This window comes from Trachurus trachurus (assembly GCF_905171665.1).
Source record: "Trachurus trachurus genome assembly, chromosome: 3".
Classification (NCBI taxonomy): domain Eukaryota; kingdom Metazoa; phylum Chordata; class Actinopteri; order Carangiformes; family Carangidae; genus Trachurus; species Trachurus trachurus.
Genome location: NC_139893.1, coordinates 488,961 through 507,499, shown reverse-complemented (window position 1 = coordinate 507,499; position 18,539 = coordinate 488,961). Strand labels below are relative to the sequence as shown.

At 39.1% G+C, this 18,539-nt stretch overlaps 1 protein-coding gene across 1 annotated transcript; it reads left to right on the top strand.

Annotated features, from left to right (window-relative positions):
* Nucleotides 1-4,459: 4,459 nt before the first annotated feature.
* fgf7 (fibroblast growth factor 7) lies at nt 4,460-17,925 on the top strand (the record flags this gene model as incomplete). The annotated part of the gene is made up of 3 exons (XM_083997386.1): nt 4,460-4,754; nt 16,708-16,814; nt 17,710-17,925. 3 exons carry the CDS (start codon nt 4,460-4,462, stop codon nt 17,923-17,925), a joined length of 618 nt encoding a protein of 205 aa, XP_083853512.1.
* Between the last annotated feature and the right edge of the window lie 614 nt (nt 17,926-18,539).

Below are 18,539 nucleotides of genomic sequence, written 5' to 3'. Positions count from 1 at the left end.
CAGCTCCCTCTCATGTCCAGAGGCCGAGCTGCATCTGGGAAAGGGACAGCTGACTGGTGGGATGTAATTGCTCTGCAGTGAGGTCAGCAGGAGGCTTTTATCTGAGCAGCAGCACAGAGAGAGAGAGTGAAGATGCACAGGGTGGGAGTTCCAGCTCTCCTTCAGTTTCACCGCTGCTGCTGCTGCTGCTGCTGCTGCTTCTTCCTTCTGACTGGATTTGGTTTAGGACTCAAACTTCTCCGGCTACAGAAGAACTGCAGAGTCTTCTTCAGATTAAAACTGAACTTTCTGAAAGAGAAGAACTCCAATCTGACAACTGCTGTCATCCCTCACAGCACATGTAAGTCATTAACTATGAGCTGTAAACTACTTCTGACTGAGCAGTGTGTTGGTTTGTTTGTGTATAGTGATAGAGAGGTTGTGAACACTGCAAAAACTCAAAATCTAACCAAGAATATTTGTCTTATTTCTAGTCAAAACAAATCTCATTCTACATAAAATAAGACTCATCACATTAAAAAGCAGCTTGTTTTTAGACACTTTTTACTTCTTTCAAGCAGATTTTCACTTGAAATAAGTAGAAAAATCTGATAGTGTTCATGTAAACAGGTCGAATAAGATTCATTTAATACGATTGTTTTCAATCAGATTGAGGAAAACACTGAAACACTGCAAAAACTCAAATATCTTACCAAGAATATTTGTCTTATTTCTAGTTAAAATGTCATTTCTAGTCAAAATAAATCTAATTCTACATAAAATAAGACTCATCACATTAAAAAGTATCTTGTTTTTAGACACTTTTTTACTTCTTTCAAGCTGATTTTCACTTGAAATAAGTAGAAAAATCTGACAGTGGAGCAAGTTTTTCTTTCTTATTACAAACACAAAAAACTTACTTTCACTGGCAGATTTTTATGTGATTTTTATTTCAAGTGAAAATTAGTTTGAAACAAGTGAAAATGATCTAAAAACAAGTTCATTTTTAGGTGATGAGTCTTATTTTAAGTGGAAAGAGATTAGTTTTGACTAGAAATGAGACATTTTGACAAGAAATAAGACAAATATTCTTGGAAAGATTTTGAGTTTTTGCAGTGAACGCTCCAACAGCTCCACATGCTGCTGCAGTATTTCATGCTGCAGTATTTCAAGCGTTCAAGGAGTTTTCTTCTTGTCAGGGAGACTCGTGTCTGTCACCGTTCACCACAGAGACTCTGATTAACTGCTGGAAGTCGTGCAACACACACTGCTAGGAAACCAGAAGTTGTTTGGAAGCAGTTTAAGAAATTTATCGGTGCTCTAAATCATTAATTTTCTTCAACTCTTTTATCTGGTAGTAAACCCAACAGCGATTCCAACACTTTATTTATTACGTTTTCTAAGTTTAAACCGCATATAAAGACACGGACGATATACAACGAAACAAACAAACAGCCCACAGAAATATAAAGATGTAAAAATGACTGTTCACACACTGAATCAGAAGTAGAGAATGGATTTTAAAGTCCAGAGAGAGAGCCAGGACCAAGAGGCTTTAATGCAGTCGGGACAAAACTAAACTAAACAAAACAAACTGTGGCAGAAGAATCAAGTCAAGTCACTTTATTAAATGTCCCACACACATTTAAACAGCACAGGACAAACATGGTCAAACATTCAAGATGTGAGCAGCAGTAAAGTGCATTTATAACGAGTGGGTATAAATAAGTAGCTCCAGTTTTACACAACTGTAAAATAGCAATAATAAATAGTAATAAATAACTACAAATATGAATGCAAAAAATTGCAAAAAGCAGCAATGTGGATGTCTGTCACTTCGACTGTTCTCTATAAAGACTAAACCACATCGTTCAACAAGGAGAGAAACTTCTTTCCAATCTGAAAGAACGACTGCTTTAAAGGGATAGTTCCAACATTTTGGCAAATTGGCCCATTGCCATAATCCCTATAGTCATAGCAGTAGGTTCGTTACCTTTATTTGTCGGTGTAAGCTATTTTCAGAACGGAGGAGCGGAGCGGCAGGCTGCTCAGAGCTACACTATGGAGGCTAATGGAATTTCTTGGTTTCCCTCATCAAACTCATCAAATACAAAATCCCAAAACTCCAAAACGCTTTCGTGGACAAGTTGTGAGCTGCACATTCACCACGCTATGAGATAATAATGGAACGTTACGAGACAGAGTTGTTTTAGAGGTAAATTCATGCAAAACCGCTGATGCGCGTTGCGTTCAGGGACAGTTTTTCAGCAAGCAGACTCTGTATTTACCTCGAAAACGGCTCCGTTTCGTAACGTTCCATTATTATCTCATAGCGTGGTGAATGTGCAGCTCACAACTTGTCCACGAAAGCGTTTTGGAGTTTTGGGATTTTGTATTTGATGAGTTTGATGAGGGAAACCAAGAAATTCCATTAGCCTCCATAGTGTAGCTCTGAACAGCCTGCCGCTCCGCTCCTCCGTTCTAAAAATAGCTTACACCGACAAATAAAGGTAACGAACCTACTGCTATGACTATAGGGATTATGGCAATGGGCCAATTTGCCAAAATGTTGAACTATCCCTTTAACTACGACCACACGAGGTCTCGTTGTGTTGATGAGGGAACTAAACCGCCCCGTGTTGATTCTAGGGCCAAAAGATCATCCATTCACATAAGAATCGCAATTCTCTTTTAATACGATTACAGACGATATACAAAATGTCCCAAAATCGATTTTACAAGATAAAATAAAGAAACAAATCTGCCGGCTGTCGGCCTCCGTTTCCTTAGAAGCATGTTTAACTGCACTATTGTTTTTTATGAAGAGCACTTTTAATTTTGTTATTCGTACTGTGGTGTGTTTTATGAAATTACGAAACGATGTACTTGAATGTGTGATATGTGAAGTACAGTTACTGCCATTGGCTATTTTTATCTATTTTTCTATCCTTGAAATGTTTTTTATTGTGTTATGTGTTCTGATGCTGTGAGACATGTCTATGGTGGTGAAACCAAAGAGGAATTTCCACTCCGTGGATAATAAAGTTTTCGTATTCGTATAATATGTGATGTTGCTTTTATGCAACAGTTTCAACAATTCCATCTAAGCATGGATAAATGTTTAAAACTCAATAAATGTGAAAAAGAGACTTCAGTCGTTCTGTCTTGTAAAGCAGACTGGAGTAGATCATGAGGATCCTTTACACCGACAGACTGAAGCAGAAATCATTAGGAATCTAATCCTTTTGAATCGAATCGTAGCCCCAAAACTCAGAATCGATAGTCGTGAGACAGTAAAAGATTCCCACCCCCCTACACTGCAAAAACTCTTATATCTTACCAAGAATATTTGTCTCATTTCTAGTCAAAACAAATCTCATTCTACTTAAAATAAGACTCATCACATAAAAAAGCAGCTTGTTTTTAGACACTTTTTACTTCTTTCAAGCAGATTTTCACTTGAAATAAGTAGAAAAATCTGATAGTGGAGCAAGTTTTTCTTATTTCAAGTGAAAATTAGTTTGAAACAAGTGAAAATGATCTAAAAACAAGTTCATTTTTAGGTGATGAGTCTTATTTTAAGTGGAAAGAGATTAGTTTTGACTAGAAATGAGACATTTTGACAAGAAATTAGACAAATATTCTTGGAAAGATTTTGAGTTTTTGCAGTGTAGTTGTCTATTCCAACAGTTTTCCCACTGAATCAAACCAGTCTCATCTTTTTCCTTTTGTCTGTTTTCTTCAGCGACGTCGTGTGTGAACGTCTCTAAACCTGGATTATGACCCTCGTCGTCCGACTATGATCTCAGGAAGACGGAGCAGCAGTCGTCATCGTCGTCGTCATGGTTGCGTGCTGTCACTGAGGACTAAAGGACGACATCATCATCTCCTCTCTGCAGCCTGAGTCCAACTCCTCCCACCTCTACACTGCAAAAACTCAAAATCTTACCAAGAACATTTGTCTTATTTCTAGTCGAAACAATCTCATTCTACTTAAAATAAGACTCATCACATTAAAAGCAGCTTGTTTTTAGACACTTTTTTTTTTTTAAACTTCTTTCAAGGCAATTTTATTTGTATAGCCCGTTTTTTTTTACAAACAGTTTGTCTGAAAGGGCTTCACATGGCATCATAACAACATCCATCCAAGCAGATATCCACTTGAAATAAGTAGAAAATATACTTAGATAGGGGAGCAAGTTTTTCTTTCGTATTACAAGCACAAAAAACTGATTTTAGGTGAAAATTTGTGTGAAACAAGTGAAAATTATCTTAAAAACAAGTTAATTTTTAGGCGATGAGTCTTATTTTAAGTGGAAAGAGGTTAGCGTTGTTGTAGAAATTAGACATTTTGACAAGAAATAAGACGAATCTTCTTGTCCTGGAGGTCCCTGCGGGGTCAAAGGTCGCCGCCGAGCCGACGGAGAGTCTCACCTTTCAGTATGTTGTCCACTGAGCCCCACTGCACTGTATGATAATAATGCGCCAATGGATGCTGACATGGAGCCTTCAGAACCTGGTCTCGGGCCTGTACCTGCACGCCGCGGTCTTCCTGTTCGGCAGCGCCCGCGTCGCCTACGGTGACTGCACGCCGGAGCAGCTGGCCGCCATCATGAACTGCACCAAACACAACGACGAGCGCCACGGCCGTAACTACGACTACATGGAGGGGGGCGACGTCCGAGTCCGACAGCTGTTCAGCCGCACGCAGTGGTTCCTCACCGTCGACGAGCGGGGAAACATCAGCGGCACGCAGGACCCCACCGACTGCAACAGTAAGGACGCACTGCAAAAAATATAACATCTGGGGCCTCATTTATCAAAGAGGGTGTAAAACTGCTACTAAATATTTGCGTACGGCGAAAAGACGAAAATGGCGTACACCCTAAATATTTACACCTTTTTCAGATCAATCAAACTGTGTGTACGCACAACTCTCCGCAATAAATCACACAGGACTCAAGAATGGTGCACACGTGAACACACCTCTTACTCCGCCCCCGGAACGCCTATATACAACTATATATGGTCAGCACGTGCATATTTAATTAGCCATGTGCTCTCTGTGGCTCAGCAACTTTTGTGACAACAAAGTGACAACGGAGAGTCGGAGACAACGGGCGGAGGACGGGGGAAAGAAGCGGAACTTCTCCGCTTCTCCGAAAGCAGATACACGGGCAATAAATCAGTCAGAAAATGATCTTGCATTTTAATAAGCTACAATAAAAACAAAAACCTCCCAAATCTCAACAAAAGGGAGCAGAAAGAAGAAGAATCTTATGTAATCTGCCCGTTTATCCCAGAAAATCTTTTTTTTTTTTTTTTTTTTACCTAGATGTTAAAACAATGTAGGAAGCAGGACGATAGTTACCATTACTTTGCAGGCCTTTCCACTACACAGTTACAGCTCTACTGGACTCGGTTTAGGTCATTTTCCATTAGGCTACAGCTGAGTCCTTCATAGTTCCTCCTCAGGGCCGTGTTGTCTCACTCTTTATTCTCTCCTCTCGTCAGCTCCAAACACACGTGCACCTGGTTAACTCAGGTGACAGAATAATAACAGTCTCAGTAGCTGCAGATCAGTGTGCGCTGCTGCCGATGTGTTTTTAAACTTGGATGGTTTGATCCTTGTCGGACGTCACACATAGCCTAATCAAAAAAGCAAAATCCACAATCCGCTCTGTTTATCAATTAACATAAAGCCTAGTGTTATTATAGAGCGGGTTGGATTGCCAGCATCAACGCTCCACCACTACCACAATTACTTCATAAAATCCTCTGTGCTCTTCTAAATGTACTCCGCTCCTCTCTCCCTCTCTCACACTGCAGTTCTCTGACTCAGCAACGGTGTCGCCAATTCCTCCTGTTCCTCAAAAAAGGCGTACGCCAGGGTCAAAATGGGTGTAAATGTCCGCACTTTTCCCCGTCAGGTTTCGGCTTGATAGATCCCAAATTTGGCGGAGAAAAGTGCGTACGCACAAAACGAGGGGAAAATGGCGTAAAAAAAGGTGTATCCACAATGATAAATGAGGCCCCTGGTCTTATTTCTAGTCAAAATGTCTCATTTCTAGTCAAAACTAATCTCATTCTACTTAAAACAAGACTCATCACATTTAAAAGCAGCTTGTTTTTAGGCACTTTTTCCTTCTTTCAAGCAGATTTTCACTTAAAATAATCTGATAGTGGAGCAAGTTTTTCTTTCTTATTACAAACACAAAAAACTTGCTTTCACTGGCAGATTTTTCTACTTATTTCAAGTGAAATTGAGTCTGAAACAAGTGAAAACTGTCTAAAAACAAGTTCATTTTTAGGTGATGAGTCTTATTCTAAGTGGAAAGAGATTAGTTTTGACTAGAAATGAGACATTTTGACAAGAAATAGGACAAATATTCTTGGAAAGACTTTGAGTTTTTGCAGTGCACTGCAAAAAATCTAATATCTTGTCTTATTTCTAGTCAAAACAAATCTAATTCTACTTAAAATAAGACTCATCACATAAAAAGCAGCTTGTTTTTAGACACTTTTTCTTCTTTCAAGCAGATTTTCACTTGAAATAAGTAGAAAAATCTGATAGTGGAGCAAGTTTTTCTTTCTTATTACAAGCACAAAAAACTTGCTTTCACTGGCAGATTTTTCTACTTATTTCAAGTGAAAATTAGTTTGAAACAAGTGAAAATGATCTGAAAACAAGTTAATGTTTAGGTGATGAGTCTTATTTTAAGTGAAAAGAGATTAGTTTTGACTAGAAATGAGACATTTTGACAAGAAATAAGACAAATATTCTTGGAAAGATTTTGAGTTTTTGCAATGAAGTTGATTCCAACTGTTTTCCCACTGAATTAAACCAGTCTCATCTTTTTTCTTTTGTCTTTTTGTTCAGCGACTGGCAGATTTTTCTACTTATTTCAAGTGAAAATGTGTTTGAAACAAGTGAAAATGATCTGAAAACAAACAAAACATGTCTTATTTTAAGGCATTTTAAGTGAAAAAGGGATTGTTTTGACTAGAAATGAGACAAATATTCTTGGAAAGATTTTGAGGTTTTTGCAGTGTAACAACAACGCTTCAACTTCCTCGATTGCAAGATAAAAAAAACAAAAAGAAAACATAATATGAAACAACTTGAATCCAAATGTGATTGTGAAATGTTCCCAGTGGTTTTGGCCGGTCAGAGTCAGAGAGACAGAGTCGCTCCTCGGTGTAATCACACCGTGTCTCTGTTAGCGAAGCCAACGTGACAGAGGTAAAGTGAAGCAGGTGGAGCTTTGGCCTCTTCAACCATAACATCATTTAACACTAAACACTAAACACAGACGGTGATGAAGAAAACCACTGGCTCCACTACACACTGCAAAAACTCCAAATGTTACCAAGAATATTTGTCTTATTTTTAGTCAAAATGTCATTTCTAGTCAAAACAAATCAAAAATAAGACCCATCACATTAAAAAGTAGCTTGTTTCTAGACACTTTTTACTTCTTTCAGGCAGATTTTCACTTGAAATAAGTAGAAAAATCTGATAGTGGAGCAAGTTTTTCTTTCTTATTACAAGCACAAAAAAAACTTGCCTTCACTGGCAGATTTTTCTACTTATTTCAAGTGAAAATTAGTTTGAAACAAGTGAAAATGATCTGAAAACAAGTTAATTTTTAGGTGATGAGTCTTATTTTAAGTGGAAAGAGATTAGTTTTGACTAGAAATGAGACAAATATTCTTGGAAAGATGTAGAGTTTTTGCAGTGAGAGCTCCTTTACTCCCCAAAACACCTCACAGCCATAGTAGACATGGAAAAAAAAGGTTGAAAGATGACATTTAGTTGAGAGACGTCACCATTCAGTCCAACTGGAAGGAGCATTTGTTAAAGGGATAGTTCAACGTTTTGGCAAACTGACCCATTACCATAATCCCTATAGTCATAGCAGTAGGTTTGTTACCTTTAATTCTCGGTGCAAGCTATTTTTAGAACGGCGGAGCAGAGCCGTGAGCTGCTCAGAGCTACGCTACGGAGGCTCATTATGGGATTTCTTGGTTTCCCTCATCAAACTCATCAAATACACAATCCAACAACTCCACAACGCTCTGGTGGACAAGTTGTGAGCTGCACATTCACCAGGCTATGAGATAATAACACAACGTTACCACACAGAGTTGTTTTAGAGGGAAATACAGAGACTGCTTGATGAAAAACTGTCCCTGAAGGCAACGTGCATCAGTGGTTTTACATGAATTTCCCTCTAAAACAACTCTGTGTGGTAACGTTGTGTTATCATCTCATAGCCTGGTGAATGTGCAGCTCACAACTTGTCCACCAGAGCGTTGTGGAGTTGTTGGATTGTGTATTTGATGAGGAAAAACCAAGAAATCCCATAATGAGCCTCCGTAGCGTAGCTCTGAGCAGCTCACGGCTCTGCTCCGCCGTTCTAAAAACAGCTTGCACCGACAATTAAAAGGTAACGAACCTACTGCTATGACTATAGGGATTATGACAATGGGGCCAATTTGACAAAACGTTGAACTATCCCTTTAAATAACACTGTTAAAGGCTGTGAGTCTCTGCAGCTTTAGATCCAACACCGATCAATCAAAGCTCGTATTTTTAGATACGATGATGAAGAGTCGTTGTCATGGTGATGAGGATGTTTTCAGTCGTCATCATTTTCTCCTCTCTGATCCGAGCGTCTGGAAAAGATGTTTGTGCAACAACAACTGGCGATGAAAGACAGAAGAGGTGAAACAGCCAGAGGTGGGAGAAAGTCCCCATGTTGCAATTCCAAGTAGAGTCTCAAGTCTTTGCTCTCAAGTCCCAAGTCAAGTCCAAGTCCTAAAATTTTTGTTTCGAGTCCCAAACAAATCGATTATAATTAATGATACGTAAAGATTATGACCATGCCTCAATTGTTAAGTTGTTCATATTTTATTGTTAATGTTCTGTCACTTATTCATCTGTTGTCGGGTTGTCGTGTTCCCCCACACACATGCCGATTTTTGATCCAAACGATCACGATTGTTGGGGCTGACAATTGTAAATATTGAACATGTTTAATATTCACGATTGTCGACGTCGACCGTTTTACGAGCCGATTATCGGGAGAATTTACATCTTAAAACACCACACACTACAGGAGAATCTCATAAAATAATCTCAAGAGCCTAAGATAATCGGGCGATTTTTGTCTTTGGTCAGAAGGGGGAAAATCGGGGCAAAATCAGCCAGATTATCTTTATGTGTGTGGTAGGCATTAGTGTGTTGACATTAATTATAGAGCCAAGACTGATAAGGAGTGGGTTCTATAGGAATGTCTCTGGCTGGCTGCTGCAGTAACACTGATGTGACACTTTTAAAAATATTTTAATATTTGTGCTTGCTGCATGTGACTTGACTCGAGTTCAAGTCAAGAGGGTTAAGTCCAAGTAGAGTCTCAAGTCTTTGCTCTCAAGTCCAAGTAGAGTCTCTAGTCTTTGGCATCTAGTCCAAGTAGAGTCTCAAGTCTTTGGCATCAAGTCCAAGTAGAGTCTCAAGTCTTTAACATCAAGTCCAAGTGGAGTCTCAAGTCTTTGGCATCAAGATCAAGTAGAGTCTCAAGTCTTTGGCATCTAGTCCAAGTAGAGTCTCAAGTCTTTGCTCTCAAGTCCAAGTAGAGTCTCACGTCTTTGCTCTCAAGTCCAAGTAGAGTCTCTAGTCTTTGCTCTCAAGTCCGAGTAGAGTCTCAAGTATTTGCTCTCAAGTCCGAGTAGAGTCTCAAGTCTTTGGCATCAAGTCCAAGTAGAGTCTCAAGTCTTTGCTCTCAAGTCCAAGTAGAGTCTCAAGTCTTTGCTCTCAAGTCCAAGTAGAGTCTCAAGTCTTTGGCATCTAGTCCAAGTAGAGTCTCAAGTCTTTGGCATCAAGTCCGAGTAGAGTCTCAAGTCTTTGGCATCAAGCTCAAGTAGAGTCTCATGTCTTTGACATCAGGTCCAAGTAGAGTCTCAAGTCTTTAGCATCAAGTCCAAGTAGAGTCTCAAGTCTTTGGCATCAAGTCCAAGTAAAGTCTCAAGTCTTGGCATCAAGTCCAAGTAGAGTCTCAGGTCTTTAGCATCAAGTCCAAGTAGAGTCTCAAGTCTTTGGCATCTAGTCCAAGTAGAGTCTCAAGTCTTAGATCTCAAGTCCAAGTAGAGTCTCAAGTCTTTGGCATCAAGTCCAAGTAGAGTCTCAAGTCTTTGGCATCAAGTCCAAGTAGAGTCTCAGGTCTTTGGCATCAAGTCCAAGTAGAGTCTCAAGTCTTTGGCATCAAGTCTAAATAAAGTCTCAAGTCTTTGGCATCAAGTCCAAGTAGAGTCTCAAGTCTTTGGCATCAAGTCTAAATAGAGTCTCAAGTCTTTGGCATCAAGTCCAAGTAGAGTCTCAAGTCTTTGCTCTCAAGTCCAAGTAGAGTCTCTAGTCTTTGGCATCTAGTCCAAGTAGAGTCTCAAGTCTTTGGCATCAAGTCCAAGTAGAGTCTCAAGTCTTTAACATCAAGTCCAAGTGGAGTCTCAAGTCTTTGGCATCTAGTCCAAGTAGAGTCTCAAGTCTTTGCTCTCATGTCCAAGTAGAGTCTCACGTCTTTGCTCTCAAGTCCAAGTAGAGTCTCTAGTCTTTGCTCTCAAGTCCGAGTAGAGTCTCAAGTCTTTGCTCTCAAGTCCGAGTAGAGTCTCAAGTCTTTGGCATCAAGTCCAAGTAGAGTCTCAAGTCTTTGCTCTCAAGTCCGAGTAGAGTCTCAAGTCTTTGCTCTCAAGTCCGAGTAGAGTCTCAAGTCTTTTCTCTCAAGTCCAAGTAGAGTCTCAAGTCTTTGGCATCTAGTCCAAGTAGAGTCTCAAGTCTTTGGCATCAAGTCCGAGTAGAGTCTCAAGTCTTTGGCATCAAGTCCAAGTAGAGTCTCATGTCTTTGACATCAGGTCCAAGTAGAGTCTCAAGTCTTTAGCATCAAGTCCAAGTAGAGTCTCAAGTCTTTGGCATCAAGTCCAAGTAGAGTCTCAAGTCTTTGGCATCAAGTCCAAGTAGAGTCTCAAGTCTTTAGCATCAAGTCCAAGTAGAGTCTCAAGTCTTTGGTATCAAGTCCAAGTAGAGTCTCAAGTCTTTGGCATCAAGTCCAAGTAGAGTCTCAAGTCTTTAGCATCAAGTCCAAGTAGAGTCTCAAGTCTTTGCTCTCAAGTCCAAGTAGAGTCTCAAGTCTTTGGCATCTAGTCCAAGTAGAGTCTCAAGTCTTTGGCATCAAGTCCAAGTAGAGTCTCAAGTCTTTGGCATCAAGTCCAAGTAGAGTCTCAAGTCTTTGGCATCAAGTCCAAGTAGAGTCTCAAGTCTTTGGCATCAAGTCCAAGTAGAGTCTCAAGTCTTAGATCTCAAGTCCAAGTAGAGTCTCAAGTCTTTGGCATCTAGTCCAAGTAGAGTGTCAAGTCTTTGGCATCAAGTCCAAGTAGAGTCTCAAGTCTTTGGCATCAAGTCCAAGTAGAGTCTCAAGTCTTTGGCATCAAGTCCAAGTAGAGTCTCAAGTCTTTAGCATCAAGTCCAAGTAGAGTCTCAAGTCTTTGGCATCAAGTCCAAGTAGAGTCTCAAGTCTTTAGCATCAAGTCCAAGTAGAGTCTCAAGTCTTTGGTATCAAGTCCAAGTAGAGTCTCAAGTCTTTGGCATCAAGTCCAAGTAGAGTCTCAAGTCTTTGGCATCAAGTCCAAGTAGAGTCTCAAGTCTTTGCTCTCAAGTCCAAGTAGAGTCTCAAGTCTTTGGCATCTAGTCCAAGTAGAGTCTCAAGTCTTTGGCATCAAGTCCAAGTAGAGTCTCAAGTCTTTGGCATCAAGTCCAAGTAGAGTCTCAAGTCTTTGGCATCAAGTCCAAGTAGAGTCTCAAGTCTTTGGCATCAAGTCCAAGTAGAGTCTCAAGTCTTAGATCTCAAGTCCAAGTAGAGTCTCAAGTCTTTGGCATCTAGTCCAAGTAGAGTGTCAAGTCTTTGGTATCTAGTCCAAGTAGAGTCTCAAGTCTTTGGCATCAAGTCCAAGTAGAATCTCAAGTCTTTGGCATCAAGTCCAAGTAGAGTCTCAAGTCTTTGGCATCTAGTCCAAGTAGAGTCTCAAGTCTTTGGTATCAAGTCCAAGTAGAGTCTCAAGTCTTTGGCATTAAGTCCCAAGCGAGTCCAAGTCTTTTTTTGATTTGATCAAGCAAGTCTCAAGTCATCAAAATCGGGACTCGAGTCCAAGTCAAGTCTCAAGTCTTGAGTCCAAGTCCCCACCTCTGGAAACAGCCATAGGAGGCTGAGGATTGCACGCTGCAAACATACACGCACTAAATCCCCCGTTCAGTCTGAGAGCGAGACGACTTCGTCCTGAGGAGACAAACACATGAAGAGAAAGATACAAAACAAAAAGAAAAAAGAAAAAACCAAAATGAGAAATGTGGAGCTGCATTATTTTTGGCTCTGCAGCAACAACAAAGGCTGAGACATCCACATCCACAGAGCTAGGGTTAGGTTAGGGGCTCATCCCCTCCACCACACACATTTTTCTCTTTATTTTTCATTTTTCAACTTTATTGTGTTTCAAAGGGTTTTTATATTTTATTATCTTTTTTATATAAAAACTCCTATGAAAATGTCTCCAGCGTGGATTTGTTACATGGCTGAAGCTTTTGATTCTGCAGTGTTGCACAGACTGTCAGTGCTGATGTTGGGCAACATGTTCAGAAACAAACAGCTGTTGTGTAGAAACGTTGCAACAGTCTCAGTTTGTTCTGAGTCTGTAAACAAAAACAATACGATTAAACCACTTTACATATTAAGACCAGAACAGACCCAGATGCAAACAAACGCTCTGAATACAACCCACGTGTGAGAATAATGGCGATAAAAACTCACTGTAAAGAGCTGATAAACAACAGCAGCGACTCTGCATGTTGCTCAGATTAAAGGGATAGTTCACCCAAAATTCAAAAATGTCCCTCATGATCTCCTCCCCCTCATGTGGACTAAGGGCTGAGAGAAGTTTCAGAGTCCTCCGTGGCTTCTCTGAGTTACAGGGGGTCTCGGCGTAGCAGTGCATGTCCATATGACGGTTGTCAATGGATACCAACTGTCTTCATAACAAAAAGACACACCAAAAAACATCCAAATACCTCCATGCTGCTCGTATGTAATGTCCCTCTGGTATTGAAGCCCCAACATGAGAAACTGTCCCGAAAAAAATGAAATAAGTCTATATTTCAAGCTTGTTTGCTTCCTGTTGGCCGGACAGATGGTCCAAATTTGGACGGGCCAGGAAGAGAAGCTTCCGCTACAAAACAAGCTTGAAATATAGACTTATTTAATTTTTTTCTGGACAATTTCTCATTTCGGGGCTTCAATACAAGACGGACATTACATACAAGCAGCATGGAGGTATTTGGATGTTTTTTGGTGTGAACGGAGGACTCTGAAACTTCTCCCAGCCCAGTAACTGAATTACCACTAGTACTAATTCCAGTTACAGATATCTACAACGTCATTTTGACTAGTCAAAACTTAATTACAGATATCTGAAAAGGGACATGTAGATATCTTTAATTGAGGTGAATTAAAGATTTCTTGAACTGGAATTATGACTAGTCAGAATCAAATTGTAGATATCTCAAACTGGAATTAGTACTAGTGGTAATTCAGTTACAGATATCTGTAATTCACATAGTGGATATCTGTAACTGAACTGTAGATATCTGTAATGACAAACCCCATACACATGAATGGTTACAGTGACGTCATTTGTCCTAGGAAGAACGTAGTTGTGAATCTCTGAAATGACAATTGTGGATAGGAAGAATGTAGTTGTGGATCTGAAATGTTCTTTTTGACAAGAGGCAAAACTGAATTACAGAGATCTACAACACACATCCAGTCTGGCTTTTAAATGTTAAAATGGCTTGATATAAAACACTGATTCCACAACGGGATTCATCTGAAGTTAGTTTGTTGTTGTTGTGAAACTCTGAATCAGATGATGAATCCAATCAAACAGCGGAGAAGCAGCTCTTAGTCAGATATTAAATCAGATATCAGATGCAGCCGAGCATGCTGGGAGCTCACGGCCATCTGGTTGTGATCTGACTGAAACGCAGCGTGTTCAGTGTCAGTCTGAAGAGCTTTAATAGACTTTGTCCTCCGCCTGTCAAATCAAGACTCTCTGTGATGTGAAAAAATGAACACTGCAAAAACTCAAAGTCTTACCAAGAATATTTGTCTTATCTCTAGTCAAGATGTCATTTCTAGTCAAAACTAATCTCATTCTACTTAAAATAAGACTCATCACATTAAAAGCAGCTTGTTTTTAGACACTTTTTACTTATTTCAAGCAGATTTTCACTTGAAATAAGTAGAAAAATCTGATAGCGGAGCAAGTTTTTCTTTCTTATTACAAACACAAAAAACTTGCTTTCACTGGCAGATTTTTCTACTTATTTCAAGTGAAAATTAGTTTGAAACAAGTGAAAATGATCTAAAAACAAGTTCATTTTTAGGTGATGAGTCTTATTTTAAGTGGAAAGAGATTAGTTTTGACTAGAAATGAGACATTTTGACAAGAAATAAGACAGATATTGAGTTTTCTTTTTTTTTTATATACACATGTAATACAGCTCCTTCATTTTCAAAGAGGGTGAAATATTCGATTGAGCCACAAAGACACGTGGTTTATTTAAATCTTTATATTCAGAGGTGCAGAAACAGATCGTAATCTGAACTTCCACCTTTACAGATGTACACTGCAAAAACTCAAAATCTTTCCAAGAATATTTGTCTAATTTCTTGTCAAAATGACTAATGTCAAAACTAATCTTTTTCCACTTAGAATAAGACTCATCACCTAAAAATTAACTTGTTGTAGAGAATTTTTCACATGTTTCAAACTAATTTTCACTTGAAATAAGTAGAAAAATCTGCCAGTGAAAGTAAGTTTTTTGTGTTTGTAATAAGAAAGAAAAACCTGTCACTATGTCACACAACTATCAGATTTTTCTACTTATTTAAATGGTGTCTTAAAAACAAGCTTCTTTTTAACGTTATGAGTCTTATTTTAAGTATAATTAGATTTATTTTCTTTAACTAAGTTATTTTCCTCTGGAGCGGCCTGGCTGAATAATTTCCTTCGGGATGAATAAAGTTCTATCTATCTATCTATCTATCTATCTATCTATCTATCTATCTATCTATCTATCTATCTATCTATCTATCTATCTATCTATCTATCTATCTATCTATTTGTTTTGACTAGAAATAAGACAAATATTCTTGGTAAGACTTTTGAGGGTTTTTTTGCAGTGTAATTAATGTTATTAAATGCAGTCTGTGGTCTGTTCATTGACTGGTTCTGTTCAGTTGAAGCACGAGTGTCTTCGCTCTCCAACAGATTTGAGGAGCGGACCTTAAGCCTTAAGCATAGCGTGCAAAGCTCATGGAGGAGGTAGTTGCCTCCGTCCCGGGGGACCGAGGTCTAATCTGTCTCCCACATGTCTCTGTGGCAGCGGCTGTGGTTTGTGTAGCGGCCACCCAGACCAGTTAACAAGGCCTGAACAAAGCCAGAGAGACCGCAGACTGATTAACCACAGGAACTTCCAGCTTGTTGTCGCTTAATGGAGATTAATGTTGAGCGCAGCCGACGTTGCAGAGCAGAGGAGGAGGAAGAAGACAGTGTGTTGTTATCTGTGTTAACTGATGTGCACTTTAGGGCACCGTGCAACACAACTTGGTACCCACGATGCACTCCTGCACTTTAGCACTTGTCACTTTGTCAATCGGCACCTTTGCACTTTTGCACTTTATCTCTCAGAAACTCTTTTGGTCCCTGCAGCAACCAAAAACGTAATAACGGCCAATAACGTAATAATTTTGGCCATTTTCATTGTAATAAAGCCAATAATGTAATAATACATAACCTTTGAAAATGTAATAATTGGTGCCGATAATGTAATAATACATAAATATGACTGCAGTTCTTGAAAATAAAAAGCTTTTTTGCAGTTTTGTGCAATTTGCTAATCAAAAAATGTATAGTGGATGACATAGTCGTCATATTTATTCATCCAAGAAGTACTATCTTTCACCTCTCTCTCTCTCTCTCTGACTTCTACCATGCTTAATGATATGTTTGTAGTAAGTAAGCATTATAGGCTATCAACAACCTCCAAAACATAACCAAACTTGTGTATTGAATGGTGTCTGCAGCCAGTTTATGTTTCAGTCATCTATACTGTAACTTCCTGCCTCAGACTATGTTATCTACTTACCTATTACTACACAAAAACTGTAAAAAAGCCTTTTACTTCCAAGAACTGCAGTCATATTTATGTATTATTACATTATTGGCACCAGTTATTACCAGCCAATAATGTAATAAAAAAGTTATTACGTTATTAGCTCAAATGTTTTATTACATTACTGGCTTTATTACATTTAAAATGGCCAAAATTATTACGTTATTGGCTGTTATTACGTTTTTGGTTGCTACAGTCCCTCTACCCATGGAAGTGTTGTCAAAATGTCAATGTTTTATTTCGGTAAAGTTGTGTGTTGTTGTCTGCATTACGTTTGTTATAATACTATGTTGTTGTTGTTCTGACACTGTACTGTTTTTATGTTTTGGGACACCAGATGGAAACTAGCACTAGCTGCTACAATCCGGCACATTTACATGTTTTTATATGTCCATTAATGTGCACTGTCCCACCCAAATAAACCAATAAACGTCCGTCCGTCTGTCCAACAGGTATCCTGGAGATAAGGACCGTGTCCGAGGGCGGCGTCCTCGCCATCAAGGGCATCAAGAGTCAGCGCTACATCTCCATGACCCGGGCCGGAGTTCTGCAGGGAAAGGTAACAGAAATATAAGAATTACACTGCAAAAACTCTAACTCTTACCAAGAATATTTGTCTTATTTCTAGTTAAAATGTCATTTCTAGTCAAAACAAATCTCATTAGGCCTATACTAAAAATAAGACTCATCACATTAAAAGCAGCTTGTTTTTAGACACTTTTTTACTTCTTTCAAGCAGATTTTCACTTGAAATAAGTAGAAAAATCTGATAGTGGAGCAAGTTTTTCTTATTTCAAGTGAAAGTTTGTTTGAAACAAGTGAAAATGATCTAAAAACAAGTTAATTTGTAGGTGATGAGTCTTATTTTAAGCGAAAAGGGATTAGTTTTGACTAGAAATTAGACATTTTGACAAGAAATAAGACAAATATTCTTGGAAAGGTTTAGAGTTTTTGCAGTGTAGTTGATTCCAACTGTTCCCACTGAATCAAACCAGTGTCATCTTTTTCTTATTACAAGCAGAAAAAGCAAAAATCTTCGCACATCTATTTCCTGTGTAGTGCGTTGAAGGGTGACAATTAAGTCCAAATTAAACAAAGAAGAGTTCCCACACACATAGCCAACTTGCAGAATTTATTGCAATGTTTCGGTACGAGACCTTTTTCAAGCAAATGTTTGTGCCATTTGTGCCAAATGTTTGTGCTATTACAAGCACAAAAACTTGCTTTCACTGGCCGATTTTCCTACTTATTTCAAGTGAAAATTAGTTTGAAACAAGTGAAAATGATCTAAAAACAAGTTCATTTTTAGGTGATGAGTCTTATTTTAAGTGGAAAGAGATTAGTTTTGACTAGAAATTAGACATTTTGACAAGAAATAAGACAAATACTCTAAGATTTTGAGTTTTTACAGTGTAAAAGTCAATCAAAACAATGCTTCCATGTCTCCACTACAGGATACCTACAATGAAAACTGCAACTTCAAAGAGGTTTTCCTAGAAAACTACTTCAACGCCTACTCGTCTGCAAAGTGGACAAAGAACGGCAAAGAGATGTTCATCGCTCTGTCTCAGAAGGGAAAACCGATCCGAGGGAAGAAGACGAGGCGGGAACACGTCGCCGCGCACTTCATCCCCATGAAGTGCAGGGAGGAGGAGCGGAGGGCGGAGTGAATATTACCAACGTGGAAATATTAAAGGGATACGCCAACGTATCGCCCGTAATTAGCTTCATTAGCTTAGCTCAAACACTGGAAGTGTATGGGTAGTGTTAGCCTGCCTCCACCTAAAGTCGCTAATTAGCTTAGCTCAAACACTGGAAGTGTATGGGTAGTGTTAGCCTGCCTCCACCTAAAGTCATCAGAGAAACTCTTCAGCAACTCTAAACAGAAACCGGCGGGCCGATCTTCATCTCAGAGCTACAAAACTCTCTGGTAAGGCATCTTGAGCGGTCAAATGCCGCTAACGGGACGAGATCGGTCAAAACGGAGGGTTCAAGCAAAGACGCTTTATTTTGGTTCAAGCTAGCTACATCGAGGGTAGGTTAGCTTCCTATTTCAAAGTAAAAGCACAATTTCTATCCTCATGGTGTAAAGGGCAACGGGTGTTTTATTTTGTGAAAGTAACAGGAAGTGCGCTGGTCACAACGGCTAGCTTGAGTAGCGCCAAATTCGTCCAAACAAAATTGTAAACAGCTGGTATTTAGACAAATTAACGACACACTGCTGATCTAAACGGCTACTTTCTCTCCTAAACATGTTTGAAACGTGGATAAAGTGAAATATTTA